Source organism: Panicum virgatum, chromosome 2N, assembly GCF_016808335.1.
Source record: "Panicum virgatum strain AP13 chromosome 2N, P.virgatum_v5, whole genome shotgun sequence".
NCBI classification, from domain to species: Eukaryota; Viridiplantae; Streptophyta; class Magnoliopsida; order Poales; family Poaceae; genus Panicum; species Panicum virgatum.
Window position 1 is genome coordinate 64,735,213 of NC_053146.1, and position 18,795 is coordinate 64,754,007.

Below are 18,795 nucleotides of genomic sequence, written 5' to 3' on the forward strand. Positions count from 1 at the left end.
GCGGCCTTTTGTAGGCGGATTGTTATGGGCCGCGTTGATAGTTGGGCCTGCGAACGCCGCAGGGGCCTGGTGGCACACAGCCCAGTAGCATATGAGAGAGACGTGTGCCTGGTGGCACAGCACTTGGGCTTCGGTGACCTGGACCGAGCGGAGCCCGGCAGCCGACCCAATCCGATCGCGACGTGGGCCTCCAGTCACGGCCAGCAATTCGGCCCCGCGAGCGAGAGAGACGGCCGGCCCGATCGCAGCCGAGCGTTGCGAGCTGGATCCTCTGTTTTCCCCTGGAGCATTCCATACTTCCATCATTCCATGTGTCTGGCCAGACCCAACATCAGTGATTGACAAATTTGCCCTCAGGCGTCAGCGATTAAGAAACGACAGGCTAAGTGATAAACAAGCGAGTCGAAAGGAGGGCCGGCACAAGAAAGCGTTGAAACTTGACTTGTATACCAGCAAATGTATACTACGCGCTTGCTCTTGTGCACTCACAGGAGACGAAGCAATTCGTAAAAACTGCAGCACTAGGCAACACGAAGTTATCTCATACAGTACAGCCTACTGTCATGCAGGACAAATCATCGATGCTGGTAAATGATACTCCCTCCGTTCTAAATTATAAGTCATTCCAAAAATTTTGGAGAGTCAAAAGTTTTAAAGTTTGACCAAATTTATACAACAAGATAATAATATTTACGATACCAATTAAGTATCATTAGATTTTTTTGTTAGTTATATTTTCATAGTAAACTTATTTGATATCATAAATCTTTGTGTTTCGTTTTATAGTTTTGGTCAAACTTTGAGATAGTTTGACTCTCCAAGATTCTTGGAATGACTTATAATTTAGAACGGAGGGAGTAGTTCATTATTTGCACATTGTCATACCAACTCCATCATACAATTTGTCATGTGTGCCACTACAATCTTGTGCTAGATTATTTGATCGACTGACACACATATCTTGCTGTAAATTTCAGGACACGTAATGTGAATTTGACTTGCGCCATTCTATCTCCAGAAGAAGATACTCTACCTTACACCTCACCAAAGTTACTCACCGGTTTACATGCAGACAAAACTTAATTATAGGTAATTAGGTACGCACAAAGCCATCACAAACAGCTGTTACCGCGCAAGAAAATCATTTTATTACTACTTAGCAATCGAGACACGACATGCAATGCAACAGTGCCATCCCCACACATTAATCGTACAGTTGTCACGCATGCCGCTACTAATGTGCAAGTAAATACCTATCTCGCACGTGCAACGCCGGGATGCCGCCATGGCGCCACCTGTCATCCTAGTAGATTTAACACGTCATCCAACTTCGAGGTGGCGGCCCTCCACGTCGGAGGCCCCTCCCCTCTCGAAAGGAACCCACCTTCTCTCTCCATTGGCGGGGCCCACGTGGTTCTCTCTCTCCTCTCGGTTTTTTGCTTTGCTTCGATTCCATGCATGGATTTCTCCTCCCCCCAAGCCCAACCGCACCCGTCGCCCCAACAAAACCTCCGAGCAGATCACGACCTCCGCCAGCTTCGCCATCCGCTTAACCGCACCACCCTACCTTTCCTCCCCTCTTACTCCTTCAGCACTGGGCTAGCCTCAAGCTTTGCTCTTCCTCCTCTCCCCCAGCCCAGATCTCCGACGCTCCGATCCTCCACCAAGCGCCGCAGATCGTCCTTCCCCCGATCGCGTCTTGATGGCGCTCCGGGCCGGTTTCTTGATCCCCCGGCCCTGAATTCTAGCTCCCCGCTTCGTGATGGATGCCGTGGAGATGGAGCTCGCTGCGGTGAGGCATGGATGCAAGGTCTGCGGGAAGAGCTTCTCGAGCGGCCGGTCGCTCGGGGGGCACATGCGGTCGCACCTCTCGCTCGGCGAGGCGGCGGCGGAGGGTGACGCCGCCGAAGAGCTGGCACGTGCTGCGGCGAACGGTGGGCGGATCCCCAACGGCGTGGTTGGGTACGGGCTGAGGGAGAATCCCAGGAAGACGCGGCGGCTGTCCGACTTCGCCGACGAGGAGAAGGAGGAGGACGGCGGCGGCGATGGTGATGGGGATGACGAGCACAAGGCGTGCCGGGAGTGCGGGAAGCTGTTCGCGTCGTGGAGGTCGCTGTTCCGGCACATGCGGAGCCATGCGTCTGGCGGAAGGGATCGCGACGAGGAGGAGGACGTGGACATGGAAGAGGAATTCGTTCCAGAGGCAGCGGAGGTAGAGGAAGCAGAGGTGGTAGTACGGGCAGTCGAGGCGCCTCTGCTGGAGCCGGCGGCCGTCACGGCGCTGGCCGCAGCCCCTAGGCGGAGGCGCCGATCGATGCGCGTGGCGGCGCCGCCCCCCGCGCGGCCACCGGTGCCGTGCGGGTTCGACAAGGAGCCGGAGGACGTCGCGCTCTGCCTCCTGATGCTCTCGCGCAACACCGGCGTGTGGAGCTCGCCGGTCAAAGAGGAGCGCTCCGACAGCGCGAAGAAGCGGGCGGGCCTCCCGAGAAGCGGCGGCGCTCACAATTCCGACGACGCCTCGGCCCTGCTCCAGCACGGCGACGCCAAGATCAAGGGCCGCGTCCCCATGGGCAGGAAGCGAAGCTCGCCGAAGCTGCAGCGCGAGGCCATGGCGCCGAAGCGGACCCGGTACGAGTGCCCCGGGTGCGGCAAGGTGTTCAGCTCGTACCAGGCGCTCGGCGGCCACCGCGCGAGCCACAAACGGATCAACACCAGCTGCAGCGCCCCTAAGGTCGCCCCCGCCGCCGCCGCATCCCTCGCGCCGGAGCCGAGCACCGAGACGTACGCGTCGTTCAGCACCCTGTCCCAGTCGGCGTCGCCGGACTCGGTGGCCACCGGCTTTGGCAAGCTCGATGCTCAGGCGGCGGCCGAAGCGGCCGCGGAAAAGTTCGCGTGCCCGGTCTGCTTCAGGGTGTTCTCGTCGGGGCAGGAGCTCAGCGGGCACAAGCGGTTGCACTTGATGCCCGCCGCCGGTGGTGAGCTCTACGCCGGCGAGGCGGAACAGGACCAGGAGCAGCATTCGGCGGCCGGGTTCCTTGATCTCAACTTCCCGCCGGCTCCACCGGAGGAGGCATGAAGCTCGGCGCATCGGCCCCGCTGGCTGAACCAAGCTTGATCCGCAAATCAAGGTGATCAATGGTGAGGATATGTACAGATTCAATTCATTTCCTTTTTTTGCAAGCTTCAGGGAAGAGGAAGATTAAGAAGAGGTCGAGTTTCTCAGTTTACTTCAAATTCTTTTAGCATTTCTGTTCTTCAGGGTACTAGTAGACCAATAAGCTATGATGATCTGAGCTCACAGTAGCCGAGCTGGTTCAGTTAACAGATGCTAAGATTAGCTCGAAAAGCATTGCTGTTTGACTTGGTCGTTGTGTTATTTTTAAACTTGGCGCATATGCTTGCTGAAGTTAGCTAACAATCCCCCGTGATTTTCTCGGTCAATGCCGATCTTTGCTCCGCTCCTACTTTTGCTCACCAATCTGAGACGAGATCTGCCTTGTGCGAGGATGAAGCGGATTAGCTGCCTCAAAGTAACCAACTGCTTCAGCTGCTGCATGCTTAGAGCAAGATTAATAATACAGCCAGCTGCTGACTGTAAGGATTCTTGCATTCTACCTCTCAGCCCATTTGTATAGTAGTTAGCCCATCATCATTAATGTGAGGCCCACCTGTCTCTCTCACAAGTTTTCTTGGTTCTTGTGTCGAAGTTGACTGCAAGTTTGCAGCCCACCTCTCTTCTCTCTCATCTTCTCTCCCCTCTACCTCAGCATTTAGTCTATTTACAGCCTACTATAATACTTGCTCTTATGGGTACCACGGTGTCATGCTACTGGTTGGTAGCTCTGAATTGGGAAACACATTGCACATACCTGAGACTGAGAGAGAAGCAAGCAACACGAGTACTGTACCATACATCTCTGACAGACAGCACTGCAATTCAGTGCGGTAATGTGCGTAAAGAAGGCACTGTGTTGTGCAAGCTAGGACGATCAATGGCGGTGTCGAGTATGTGAGCCAACTGAAACAGGAGGTGGGCAGCTTCAAGCAAGGGGAGGGCCAACGAGTACAGTGATGGAAGCTCAGGAGCTGCAAGCCGTCAGTCTCAGTGAGAAACAAAATGATCGGTTAGAACAGTGGAACAGGATATCTTTATGCAGCATATGGGTACTGCTGAAGAAAGAGGTTTGGCATGCATGTGTGTGATGGCATGTGGGCTCAGATAGTGCAGTGTGCAGAGAGGTTGTTCACTTGTCCACCAGAACTTTGGACAAGTCTTCTCGGTCACCATTCCGGTCTCCCCCTCTCTCTTCTTGGTTGCTTTAGCAAGCTTGCGGCGAGATAGTTTATATTTTTTTCCAAGCTAAAGATTAGTATAAATCGTAATCATGCCATCTTTTGTTTCCATCTGTTTATCTCTCTCTAGTCTCTAGAGACGTACAGACAGCTCACGCAAATGTTGTGTTGTCACTGTTGCTCATGTCCCTTTCTTGTTCGCCTTCGTTGAACTAGCTTTGCCTCGGGAGGCACGCAGGACACTTGCTCCAACTCTGCCGAAATTTCTATCATCCACTGCTAAGCACAAAAATAGCTTGCAGCCTGCTGCCTGCAGAAGCCTTGATTCTTCTCTTTGTTTGGACCGGAGGTGTTAGCAGGTGGGCAACATCACGCATGCATTTTATTTGTTCAGGTCACATCTGTGTATGCATGTAGCATATTCCTTGCTTCGGCTCAGCACACTGCATCGGAGAACAATGTTCCATAGGCCCATCGTGCAGGAGTATACAGGTGCTAGTATCACGCAGCTCTGCCACTGATCAAAACTGAAAAAGGTTGATAGCCAAGATGCGACAAAGATTGTGAATTTGTTCTAAATTTGTGGTGCTAGCTTGATGGCTACGATTTTCTCTTCTTCCTTTTTTTTTTTTGGGAGACACGGCAGCTTCAATAGGTGCGATGGCGATCTCCGAGCACCTCTTTTATCGGTGCCAAACGGATGGGACCACGGCCTTGTACCGGTCTTCTTCTCCATCCCATTAGGTGGTGGAGCTCTCGATGTTGGTAACCCACAAGTTGGGCGAGCTTCCTCTTTTCTTTATGGCGCCAAGATTTGGTAGCGGGCTCATTTTGACCACGGATTATATAGCAGCAGAGCCAATCCGCGTGTGGTCTCTGCTGATGCTTTAGATTCTGCAGATTCAAGTGCTCATGTGCTTCAAGCCTGGCTGGGTACTTCAAGCGTCCCCTTATCAGAGAAGACTTAAATGTGATACAAAACACCAGTCCCAGAAGGCTGATGCCACATTTATTACATCAAATGGTTCAAAACCGTACAAATCTTGGAGGACACTCGATACAGATAATGATAATAAGTAACCAAACTACGACATAACACCAGACCGCAAACCACATGGGGTCTAGCGCGGGCTCAGAGTATTGCGACAGCGAAGGCATCTCGACAGGGCCGGTTCCACAGGCAAGGTTGGGTGTAGAACGATAACCCTACTCAGCGTCGTCTGGTACGAAGTCTGGATCTTCCTCTGTAAAAAGTAAGAATGGGGTGAGTACGAACGTACTCAGCAAGTCCAACCACACCCACGGAGGGGGTTATATCAGAATAATATGCATAGGTATATCAAGGATAAAGTTATGGTTTAATTTGCGGAAAGCTAAATTTTATGCAGGGGTTTATTTAGCAGAAAACATTTCAGAAACCAGTTTTTGTTTTGAGTAACATGGAGTTTAAGTTTTAAACTGCTACCGGACTCCCCGTCCGTCGTAGCACACGGCACAACTGCCGGACACAATTCCAAAACAACTCACACCATCCCATCCCAAGAAACACTAGTTATGTGACCACACCGTAACTCGCCCAATACCGTGGGCACGGCTATTCGAATAGCTTTTAACTCTGCAGAGGTGTGCAACTTTACCCACAAGTAGGATACCACACTCGAACACCGTCGTGTCGATGTAGATCCCAACATAGCCATTACCCACCTTAGCTAAGCCTGACTAGCCATCACGGGATTCACCAAGGGGTCATCGACCTAACTCTGAGGTATAACCGGGGTATAAGTCACACTGAGCATAACCCTTCTCCTTGGTCACCCGTTGCTCTCAGCCCTCCTGATGGCTATCACACCAACTAGTGGGATTTATGCTACGCCGTTGCCCATTCAACGGTCGAGTGGTTTGCACGATAGTGGAGTTAGGTGAGATGACACACCAACTCGGTCCTTAGACACGACAAGATGAATATCTCCCTTCCTTGCCCTGCCACATTGGCACGAGCACACCAAATGACAAATCCACAGAAATGCCATCCATCCCGTCTAAACTTTCTTTACAAAAACACCACATTTATCCCATCCCACACGCACGCATTTTCTTTATAAAGTAAATCGTATTATGAGTAAAAGTCCTAAGCGTTCTAAATATCGATTAACGTCCAAGCAAAATCAGACATTAATCTAGGTGGTCAAGGAATGGTCATCACAATCAAGGGGTGGCTATCCAACCGTGTTTTCATGCAAGCAAAACATGTGCAATTTTATAAAGCAGACCATTGGGTTGAGTTTATAAAAATTAGGACAGAAACATGCATCAAAGGATGGGATTGAACTTGCCGTCTTCAAAGCTTTCTGGGATGTCCTGTCCTTCGGGCTCGGGGTCGCGGAACGGGTCCTCGTTCACCTGCTCACAGCACTGCTCGTCAACGGGCTCTCCTTCGTTCACTCCGTGGTCTACAGCGCATACAAACAAGCACACAATCAATACACAGAAAATAAAGATTTATCGTCGAGCTCGAATCGGGAACACATAAGATATGGGGCATGGAGTAATATTTTTGGGTGTGTTCCTACTGGCATGGTCAAAACTATGTTATGAGAGGCGTGGTAAAGTTTTAGGTTGATCCGAGGTCGTTTGGCGCATGAAATCATAAAATATATAAAGGGATTGGGGTTAAATCATGGTCCAGGGGCCTAATCGTAATTAAATTTAAGAAGGCAGGGGCTTGGTTTGTATTTTAGAAATTACTTGGGTTAATCTAAAAGAGTCAGGGGCTTATTTATAAATATTTTCATAAGGTGGGAGGATCTGCTTTGAAATATAATAAAAGCTAGGGTTTCTTTTGCAAAAAGGTCAAATGGTGGGGGGTTTCTTTACTGAATAGGGGAAAGGGGAGGGGGCTCAAGGCAAAACTGCCTTTCCTCTTCCTCCCCTCGACGCAGAACAGGGGAGAGGTGGTGGCGCGTCGGCGTCGGCCCGATTTGGGCGCCCAGGGCGAAGGCGGTGGTCGGGAGGAGGGGAAAAGAGGGAGAAGGTGGGGGAGGTTCGATTGCTCTACCTAGCTCGAGCTGGGGCGGCGCAGATGGGCGGGGCGACGGGAGCAAGCGGCGGCGAGCAGAGGCGGCTGCGGCGGCGCTAGGCTACTCCGGTGGCGGGGTTGGGGGCTCGGCGAGAGGCGGCACGGGGTTGTGAAGCTCGCTGAGGAGCTCGGGGTGCCCCTCGGCCCTATTTATAGGCGGCTAAGGCGGTGGAGGCGAGGGTGCGGCAGTGGCGACCCGGCGGACCCCGCGGCCGGCCTTAATGGCGGTGGGGGCCGGCTCAGCGCTGGGCGTCAACGGCGGTCGGGGTTCGAGCAGCGAGGTGACGTGACGCCGCGGGCAGGCGGCGACCGCCGCAGGCGGCGCTGTGCTGAGGTCGCCGCCGCTGTGCAGCGTCAACGGCGGCCGGCCCGTGTCGTGGCGTGCGCGGGCCGGGGTGGAGCACGGCGCGCGGGCGAGCGGGGTCGGACGGCGTGGTGCTGCGTGCGCGAGCGCGACCAGGCGGCGCGGGGGCGTGCGCGTCGCGGCGTGCGGGCCGATGGCCACGGCGTGGCGCGGAGCGGGTGGCCGTGGCGCGGCACGACTTGACGCGGCGAGCGCGTGTGTGCGGGCGCACGGCTCGGGGGCGTCGCGGCGTGGTGGTCGGCCAGGGAGGGTTGTGCGGGGCAGGCGGCGGTTCCAGCGGCGGCGCGGCCGGCGCACGCATGCGAGACCGCGGCGTGGCGTGTGCGTGCGTGGCGGGTCGGGTGTGCGGTCCGGGCAGGCGGGGCACGACCGGGGGCGCGCGCGGCCGGGGGCGCGCGCGGCCGTGGGGCGAGGTCGGGCGGCGTGCGCGCGGCCGAGCAGGAGGCGAGAGAGAAGGGGGGGCCAGGCCAAGCGGAGCAGAGCGGGGAGGGGGGTGGCGCGGCCGGGTGGCGCACGGGAGCAGAGAGGGAGGAGGGAGGAGAGAAAAAGAAATAGAAGAAAAGAAAAAGAAAAGAAGGGGGAGAGAGAAGGGAAAGAGGAGAGAGGGAGAGAGATTCGCGGCGATCTCGCTGATGGTGATAGCGACGCCGGTCGGGCACGCGCGGCTGTCGCGGCCGCGTGCCGCGGCCAAGCGTGATGTGCGGGTTAGGGCGAACAGGGTGATATATTCGGGCGTCAGGTCTTCGGGGAATCGGAAGATCGGGCAGAACAGGGAAAGTTCCCGAAAAACATAGGGTTAAGGTTTTAGGGAAAAACTTGGGCTCAAAGACAGAGACTCGATTTAGCGAACGATTTATCTTAGCGGATTTTTGAGATGTTACAAACATACCCCACTTAAAATGAATCTCGTCCTCGAGATTCGGCTGGCTCCTAAACAGGTGGGGAAATTCCTTCTTCAGAGCGTCTTCGCGTTCCCACGTAGCTTCTTCTACTCCGTGTCTGCTCCACTGCACTCTGCATATCCGTACTTCGGAGTTTCTGGTCCTCCTGGTGACAGTGTCTAGAATCTTAACCGGTATTTCCTGGTACCGCAGGTCTGGCTGTAGATCTATTGTTTCTACTGGCACGTGCTCTGCCTCGGGTACCCTCAAACACCTTCTTAATTGCGAGACATGAAAGACTGGATGGATATCCGACATTTCCTCCGGTAGCTCTAGGCGATATGCTACTGTCCCAACTTTTTTAGAACTTGGTATGGTCCAATGTATCGGGGAGCCAACTTTCCTTGTACCTGAAATCTTCGGGTTCCTCGAATGGGTGACACCTTGAGATACACGAAATCTCCTGGGTTGAAATTTATTTCCCGTCTTTTCTTGTCGGCGTAGCTCTTCTGTCGGGACTGGGCCGCTTTTAGCTTTTCTCTAATCTCGGCGACTCTTTCTTCTGCTTCCTTTATGAGTGCGGGGCCGACTAGGGCACGTTCTCCAACTTCTGACCACATCAGCGGTGTTCTGCACTTCCTTCCGTAGAGAGCTTCAAACGGTGACATGCCCAAGCTTGCTTGGTACCCGTTGTTGTATGAGAACTCGGCATAGGGTAAACTCTGCTCCCAATCTTTGCCATAAGTGAGGACACACGCTCTCAGCATATCTTCCATAATCTGGTTTACCCTTTCTGTCTGGCCATCTGTCTGCGGGTGATAAGCGGAACTAAAATCTAACTTGGTGCCCATGGCTTTATGCAACCTTTTCCAAAATCTAGAGGTGAACTGGGTCCCTCTATCTGAAACAATTCGGCTGGGCACACCATGCAATTTTACTATGTTTTCCATATAGAGCTTGGCTAACTTCTCTCCGCCATAGTTGGTCCGTACGGGTATGAAGTGAGCTGATTTGGTGAGTCGGTCCACTATTACCCATATGGAGTCATGTCCTTTCTGGGTCCTAGGCAGACCTACCACAAAATCCATTCCTACCTCGTCCCATTTCCAAACCGGGATGGGTAAGGGTTGCAACAGCCCTGCTGGCTTCTGATGTTCGGCCTTGATCCTTTGACAAGTATCACAACGGGCGACGAATCGTGCAATATCTGCCTTCATCCCATTCCACCAATATTTCTGTCTTAAATCCATATACATTTTGGTGGATCCTGGGTGAATGGAGTAGGCTGAGTTGTGGGCTTCATCCATAATTATTTGCCTGAAATCTCCTTTCTGGGGCACACAAATTCTATATTTACACCATAACGTTCCCCTATTATCCACTCTAAAGTCTGGGGCCTTATTTTCTCCGGTCTGCCTCCGGATTTCCATCAGTCCCTTGTCCGATCTTTGGGCTTTCCTGATTCTTTCTTCTAGGGTGGATTGAACGTTCAGTACTTGGCTGGAGCCTCGAGGGACAATGTGCACATTTAATCGTGCCATCTCCTCGCACAGATGGTCATCCTTGGGTCCATAGGATTTCCGGCTTAGGGCATCGGCTACTACGTTTGCTTTTCCCGGGTGGTAATGGATGTCCAAATTATAGTCTTTGACTAATTCCAGCCATCTTCTCTGTCTCAAGTTCAAGTCTAGCTGAGTGAAGATATACTTCAGGCTTTTATGGTCGGTATAGATTTCGCATTTATTTCCAATCAAATAATGCCTCCAAATTTTAAGGGCGTGCACTACGGCTGCAAGTTCCAAATCGTGGGTCGGGTAGTTCTGCTCATGAGACCTGAGCTGGCGGGAAGCATATGCAACGACTTTCCCGTCTTGCATCAGTACACAACCCAATCCCTGTCGGGACGCATCGCAATAGATGACAAAATCCCGATGAATATCTGGTAGGGTCAGTACTGGAGCGGTAGTCAATCTTCGCTTCAGTTCCTGGAAACTCCTTTCACATGACTCTGTCCAGGTGAATTTCTTCTCCTTCTTGAGCAGTTCTATCATGGGTCGGGCTATCTTAGAAAATCCTTCAATGAATCTCCGATAATATCCAGCTAATCCAAGGAAACTTCTGATCTCACTGACGTTGGTCGGTCGTTGCCAATTGGAGACTGCTTCAACCTTCTCGGGATCCACTGCTACTCCTTCCGCGATCAGAATATGACCAAGGAAGGCTACTTTCTCCAGCCAGAACTCACACTTGCTGAATTTGGCGTATAGCCTATGCGCTCTCGGTTTTTCCAAAACTACCCTCAGGTGCTGCTCGTGTTCCTGAATGCTCTTCGAGTAAATAAGTATGTCGTCGATGAATACTACGACAAACTTATCTAACTCGTCCATAAACACTTTGTTCATGAGATTCATGAAATAGGCAGGTGCGTTTGTCAGCCCAAAAGACATCACCGTGAACTCAAACTGCCCATATCGGGTGACAAAGGCTGTCTTCGGGATGTCGCTTTCCCTAATCTTGAGCTGGAAATACCCTGACCTCAGATCAATCTTTGAGAAGTACTTGTCTCCTTTTAACTGATCAAAAAGGTCATCGATCCTGGGGAGGGGGTACTTGTTCTTGATAGTGACTTCGTTCAGTGTCCGGTAATCTACACACAACCTCATACTTCCGTCCTTCTTCTTGACAAATAGAACCGGGGCTCCCCAAGGTGACGAACTTGGCCTGATGAAGCCAATTCGTTGTAGTTCCTCTAGTTGTTTCTTTAGTTCTGCTAACTCAGAGGCTGCCATCCTATAGGGTCTCTTGGCTATAGGGGCAGTTCCAGGAACAAGGTCAATAACAAACTCTACATCCCTATCCGGTGGCATACCAAGAAGTTCTTCAGGGAAGACATCTGGGTACTCATTCACTACTGGGACTTCTTCCAAGGACTTGGCTTCCATGCTAAACACCATCGGGTTTGCTCCACTCTCTCGGGTATGACAGGTCACTCGGACTCCTTCCGAGTTCGTGAGGTGTACTACCTTGTCAGTACATCCTATGAGGCCATTGTGTTTGCTTAGCCAGTCCATTCCGAGGATCACATCTATCCCTTCTGACTTAAGTACTACTAGGTCTGCTAGAAACTCTACCCCACTTAAATTGATCCTTACCCGTAGACAACCCAGTTGACACCTGATGTCTCCTCCGGGCGTCCGGGTTAATAGGGGTGTTTTTAGTAGTACTGTAGGTATTTTATGTTTCTCCACAAAACTTGAGGATATGAATGAGTGTGATGCTCCAGAATCAAACAGTACTGTTGCAAGAGTTGAGCTGACTAGGTACTCACCGAGTACTACGCCCTGAGCTCCTTGAGCTTCCTGCGCGTCGATGTGGTTGACGCGGGCTCGTCCGAAAGACTGCTGGGGTTGCCTCTGCTGGCTGTTGGTGTTGGTGTTGTTATTGCTGCGGAGAGGCACTCGGTTGGCACCGGTCAGAACTGGCTTGGGTTCGTTCACTGTGTTGGAGAAAGCTAAAGTAGCTGGCTTGTTCTTGGCATAGGGGCAGTCGGCGATGAAGTGCCCCGTCTCACGGCAGTTGAAGCAGGCCCTCACATTGCTGTTGTTGTTGGTGACCTGGCTCGCATTATTCTATGGGGCCCTCATGGTGTTCTGGCTTCTGGGCTGTGTGTTAGGGGCCCGTGGTTCTGTCGCTTGAGACTGAGTTCTGTACTGCATTGGGGCTTGGGACCTTGCCGCATTATAGCTGAAGCTTCTGGCCTTCTGGGAACGATCCTGCTGGCGGGCCTTGCTCTCCAGGAACTTGCGCTTGTTATCCTTTCTTTCATCACTCTTGGCCTTCTCGGTGAGGATTGCTTTGTTCATCAAGGTGTTGAAATCAGGATAGATCTGAGGGGTGAGCAGGGTCCTGAGTTCTGGGTTTAGTCCCTTCTTGAACATATCCTGCTTCTTCTCGTCATCGTTCTCTTCCTCTGGTGCATAGCGAGCCAGCTCCATAAACTGGTGTGTATACTCTTCCACCGACATACTCCCCTGCTGAAGTGCGCGGAATTCATCTGCCTTGCGCTTCATGGTGGCCGAGGGGATGTGATAACGGCGGAACTCCCTCACGAATTCATTCCAGGTGATGGTGGAGGCATCTCTAGCGGCAGCGCAGTAATTTTCCCACCAGGCTAAGGCAGTCCCGGTGAGTTGATGTGCTGCCAGAAGGACTTTGTCTCGATCCTGGCACCCAAACGGCTCGAGCTTCCTCTGGATCACGCGGATCCAATCATCTGCATCCAAGGGGTTGCTGGATCCGACAAAAGTGGGTGGCTTGGCCCTCAGAAAAGCTGTCAGCTTGTCATTAAAGGTCTGCTCTCGTGGCTGCCTGTTCACTAGAGCATTGGCCAGTGTCTCCAGTATGAGAGTCTGGTTATGGATTATTTGTGCCAGGTCCGTGAAGGGTGGTGGTGGTGGTGGCAGCTGTGCATCATGATTTTCTCCTCTGCCCTGACTCACTTCTTGATCTTCCTAAGGATGGTTTTGCCCGTTAGGACGTACTCCTGCATCAGCGGCTGCAGGGTCCCTGACGCGGGAGGCCCTCGTAATGCTTCGGGAAACCATCTGTAGAACAAGTGGGTTGGGGTTAAGATTTGGTGATGTTTAAGTTGTTTAATTCGTGTAATCAAGGCAGAATCATCCTTCTGCCGATAAGCACACAACAACAAACACACAATCATGGCAAACAAGCACACACAACTTTATTAAAATAAGGTAGGGGTACAATCACGGGGACATGACTAGAACGCGTACTACACGACCGGGTACACAACTACAAAAGAAAAGGGGCACAGTTCTTCTTCGGACCACACGGCTTCATCCCTTGTCGGTCGCTAGCACTTTAGGCGAACTCTTCGGCTTGAGTGGGTTCCTCCCTTGGAAGAGAACTCACGTCTTCTCGGGGAATGAGCGGTCCTTGCTCGTCGTCCTCTAGATCTCCGTTTTCCCGGGGTTGCGTAGTGGCTTTTCTTGCGGCGGCGGCCGTAGACCTTCCAGGGTTCTCGGGTGGGGCTTGTGGATTTCCAAAGAGTGGTCCCCATCCTATGACGGGCGTTTCGAGCAGAACATGTTCTTCTCCAATTGCTGGGACTGGGGTTCCACTTCTAGTCCATTCCTGCATGCGCTGGTCCCGGGCTTGCCTGAGGCTCTCCTGAGCAACTGCTTCACTGCTGACCGCGGCTGCGGCTCTTGCCTCGGCTTGGACTGCTCGGATTTGTTGCAGTCTTACCGCGAGTTCTGCTTGCTCGGCTCGATGGGTCTGTTCCCTCAGCAAGTTGGCTTGCTCGTCAAAGAGCTGATCCAAGGAGGCTAGGTAGGTAGCCACTTGGTACAGGAGGCCTTCTTCGTGGCGGCGCCGTTCCAGGCTTCTCATTCGAGCTTCCCAAACTGGGGTTCCGATGGCCGGCGGAAAGAACCTCATTGGTGTGGGAGCGAGGTGTCTTTCGAAAATCCGGCACAGGTAACGAAGTGCTTTCCTGACGGCTAGGGGATAGGTGTCCTGGTGACTAAACCCTGTAGCGGTCACTCGCCATGACTGGATGTCGGGGTAGCGGTCACTTCTGGCGATGACTAGGATCACCCTGCAGCGGAGAGTGCCATGATGCTCGTACTCTCTGCTGTAGTACCTTGGACGTTCCGTGACGCCAAGGCTTTCCAGGGCGTAGATCAAGAGGCTGGGGAAGCCAGGTGCAGCTTGGCAGTCGCCCTGGGTCCATCCTTCCTCAGCCATCTGAAAACAAAGATAGGGTGAAAAACTTGCACAAATATTTGAGGTACACAAAGGGGGTAGATGATATTTATTATGGTAACAAGGCGGAATACAGTCTTTATGGGTACACGATTATTAGAGCAGAGGTTCTAGCTTAGGGGCTACTTTTATCATAGGGACTCTTCCTCGATCCTAAGAGGGCGCTTCTTCAGTGGAAGATACCGATCCGTCGCGTCATCTTCGGTCTGAGTACCTTTATCCCAGTGGGTTTCTTCTTCTTCTGTCTGAGTACCTACATCCCAATGGGTTTCCATGGGTTCTTCTTCTTCTTCCTCTATCCATCCGCCTATTCCTCTGCGGGCCTCGTACTCTCGCATACGGGCTTGGAGGGCGGCTAGGGAATTCTCGGCGCGTGTGACTCTTGCCTGCTGTTCTTGCAGTTCCGCCTCTTTTTCTTCCATTTGGACTTGGAGAGCGGCTAGGGAATACTCGGCGTGTACGGTTCTGGTCCGTTGTTCGTCCAGCTCTTGGGTTGCCTTTTCTGCTCTGTGGACTTGTTGCTTCAGTTGCGCCGCTTGTTCGCGGTAGAGTTCATCCAGGCCGGTGAGATAGATAAATAGGTGAGAGACTGTATCTTCCAGGTCTTCTTCTTCTCTCCCAAGTCCTCTCATCCGGGCAATCCATGTGCGTCCTCTTCCTTCAGTCGGCGGGAAAAATCCCATAGGAGTCCGCTGGAGGTGGTGCCTGTAGATCACGCGTAGACGTCGCAGGGCTTTACGGGCAGCTTTTCGATAGGTGTCCGGAAAGCGAAAACCAGTTGTGGAGATGAACCAGGGATCCACATCTGGGTAGCGGGTGCTCCTTGCCACAAAGATCATCAGGTCGCACAGAAGAGTGCCCTTGGAGTCGTACTCCCGGTAGAGAAACTCTGGTGGGTCCACAACTCCGATGCGTTCCAGGCTGAGTATCAACAACTTAGGAAGGCCGGGCTCTGCGTAACAGATTCCGCCGATCCATCCATTGTTAGCCATCTGGAACAGGGCAAGAACCAGCAGTGAGTGTTTGTGTGAAGAAAGGATTAAGGAAAGAATAAACCTAGTGTGGAAAGGCCTAAAACGGGGTTTCGCTCCTAGGGTCACGTCCTACGGCTAACCTACAGCTCTGATACCACCTGAAGCGTCCCCAAATAAGAGAAGACTTAAATGTGATACAAAACACCAGTCTCAGGAGGCTGATGCCACATTTATTACATCAGATGGTTCAAAACCGTAAAAACCTTGGAGGACACTCGATACAGATAATGATAATAAGTAACCAAGCTATGACATAACACCAGACCGCAAACCACATGGGGTCTAGCGCGGGCTCAGAGTATTGCGACAGCGAAGGCATCTCGACAGGGCCGGTTCCACAGGCAAGGTTGGGTGTAGAACGATAACCCTACTCAGCGTCGTCTGGTACGAAGTCTGGATCTTCCTCTGTAAAAAGTAAGAATGGGGTGAGTACGAACTGTACTCAGCAAGTCCAACCACACCCACGGAGGGGGTTATATCAGAATAATATGCATAGGTATATCAAGGATAAGGTTATGGTTTAATTTGCGGAAAGCTAAATTTTATGCAGGGGTTTATTTAGCAGAAAACATTTCAGAAACCAGTTTTTGTTTTGAGTAACATGGAGTTTAAGTTTTAAACTGCTACCGGACTCCCCGTCCGTCGTAGCACACGGCACAACTGCCGGACACAATTCCAAAACAACTCACACCATCCCATCCCAAGAAACACTAGTTATGTGACCACACCGTAACTCGCCCAATACCGTGGGCACGGCTATTCGAATAGCTTTTAACTCTGCAGAGGTGTGCAACTTTACCCACAAGTAGGATACCACACTCGAACACCGTCGTGTCGATGTAGATCCCAACATAGCCATTACCCACCTTAGCTAAGCCTGACTAGCCATCACGGGATTCACCAAGGGGTCATCGACCTAACTCTGAGGTATAACCGGGGTATAAGTCACACTGAGCATAACCCTTCTCCTTGGTCACCCGTTGCTCTCAGCCCTCCTGATGGCTATCACACCAACTAGTGGGATTTATGCTACGCCGTTGCCCATTCAACGGTCGAGTGGTTTGCACGATAGTCGAGTTAGGTGAGATGACACACCAACTCGGTCCTTAGACACGACAAGATGGATATCTCCCTTCCTTGCCCTGCCACATTGGCACGAGCACACCAAATGGCAAATCCACAGAAATGCCATCCATCCCGTCTAAACTTTCTTTACAAAAACACCACATTTATCCCATCCCACACGCACGCATTTTCTTTATAAAGTAAATCGTATTATGAGTAAAAGTCCTAAGCGTTCTAAATATCGATTAACGTCCAAGCAAAATCAGACATTAATCTAGGTGGTCAAGGAATGGTCATCACAATCAAGGGGTGGCTATCCAACCGTGTTTTCATGCAAGCAAAACATGTGCAATTTTATAAAGCAGGCCATTGGGTTGAGTTTATAAAAATTAGGACAGAAACATGCATCAAAGGATGGGATTGAACTTGCCGTCTTCAAAGCTTTCTGGGATGTCCTGTCCTTCGGGCTCGGGGTCGCGGAACGGGTCCTCGTTCACCTGCTCACAGCACTGCTCGTCAACGGGCTCTCCTTCGTTCACTCTGTGGTCTACAGCGCATACAAACAAGCACACAATCAATACACAAAAAATAAAGATTTATCGTCGAGCTCGAATCGGGAACACATAAGATATGGGGCATGGAGTAATATTTTTGGGTGTGTTCCTACTGGCATGGTCAAAACTATGTTATGAGAGGCGTGGTAAAGTTTTAGGTTGATCCGAGGTCGTTTGGCGCATGAAATCATAAAATATATAAAGGGTTAGGGGTTAAATCAGGGTCCAGGGGCCTAATCGTAATTAAATTTAAGAAGGCAGGGGCTTGGTTTGTATTTTAGAAATTACTTGGGTTAATCTAAAAGAGTCAGGGGCTTATTTATAAATATTTTCATAAGGTGGGAGGATCTGCTTTGAAATATAATAAAAGCTAGGGTTTCTTTTGCAAAAAGGTCAAATGGTGGGGGGTTTCTTTACTGAATAGGGGAAAGGGGAGGGGCTCAAGGCAAAACTGCCTTTCCTCTTCCTCCCCTCGACGCAGAACAGGGGAGAGGTGGTGGCGCGTCGTCGTCGGCCCGATTTGGGCGCCCAGGGCGAAGGCGGTGGTCGGGAGGAGGGGGAAAAGAGGGAGAAGGTGGGGGAGGTTCGATTGCTCTACCTAGCTCGAGCTGGGGCGGCGCAGATGGGCGGGGCGACGGGAGCAAGCGGCGGCGAGCAGAGGCGGCTGCGGCGGCGCTAGGCTACTCCGGTGGCGGGGTTGGGGGCTCGGGGAGAGGCGGCACGGGGTTGTGAAGCTCGCTGAGGAGCTCGGGGTGCCCCTCGGCCCTATTTATAGGCGGCTAAGGCGGTGGAGGCGAGGGTGCGGCAGTGGCGACCCGGCGGACCCCGCGGCCGGCCTTAATGGCGGTGGGGGCCGGCTCGGCGCTGGGCGTCAACGGCGGTCGGGGTTCGAGCAGCGAGGTGACGTGACGCCGCGGGCAGGCGGCGACCGCCGCAGGCGGCGCTGTGCTGAGGTCGCCGCCGCTGTGCAGCGTCAACGGCGGTCGGCCCGTGTCGTGGCGTGCGCGGGCCGGGGTGGAGGACGGCGCGCGGGCGAGCGGGGTCGGACGGCGTGGTGCTGCGTGCGCGAGCGCGACCAGGCTGCGCGGGGGCGTGCGCGTCGCGGCGTGCGGGCCGATGGCCACGGCGTGGCGCGGAGCGGGTGGCCGTGGCGCGGCACGACTTGACGCGGCGAGCGCGTGTGTGCGGGCGCACGGCTCGGGGGCGTCGCGGCGTGGTGGTCGGCCAGGGAGGGTTGTGCGGGGCAGGCGGCGGTGCCAGCGGCGGCGCGGCGGGCGCGCGCGTGCGAGACCGCGGCGTGGCGTGTGCGTGCGTGGCGGGTCGGGTGTGCGGTCCGGGCAGGCGGGGCACGGCCGGGGGCGCGCGCGGCCGAGCAGGAGGCGAGAGAGAAGGGGGGGCCGGGCCAAGCGGAGCAGAGCGGGGAGGGGGGTGGCGCGGCCGGGTGGCGCACGGGAGCAGAGAGGGAGGAGGAGGGAGGAAGGAAAAAGAAATAGAAGAAAAGAAAAAGAAAAGAAGGGGGAGAGAGAAGGGAAAGAGGAGAGAGGGAGAGAGATTCGCGGCGATCTCGCTGGTGGCGACAGCGACGCCGGTCGGGCACGCGCGGCTGTCGCGGCCGCGTGCCGCGGCCAAGCGTGATGTGCGGGTTAGGGCGAACAGGGTGATATATTCGGGCGTCAGGTCTTCGGGGAATCGGAAGATCGGGCAGAACAGGGAAAGTTCCCGAAAAACATAGGGTTAAGAT

The 18,795-nt window shown here is 53.1% G+C and overlaps 1 protein-coding gene across 1 annotated transcript; it reads left to right on the forward strand.

Moving 5' to 3' along the window:
- Positions 1-1,354: 1,354 nt before the first annotated feature.
- On the forward strand, positions 1,355-3,418 carry LOC120658555 (zinc finger protein ZAT9-like). Its single transcript, XM_039936816.1, has one exon. It carries the CDS (start codon positions 1,763-1,765, stop codon positions 3,074-3,076), a length of 1,314 nt encoding a protein of 437 aa, XP_039792750.1. The 5' UTR covers positions 1,355-1,762; the 3' UTR covers positions 3,077-3,418.
- Positions 3,419-18,795: the final 15,377 nt, after the last annotated feature.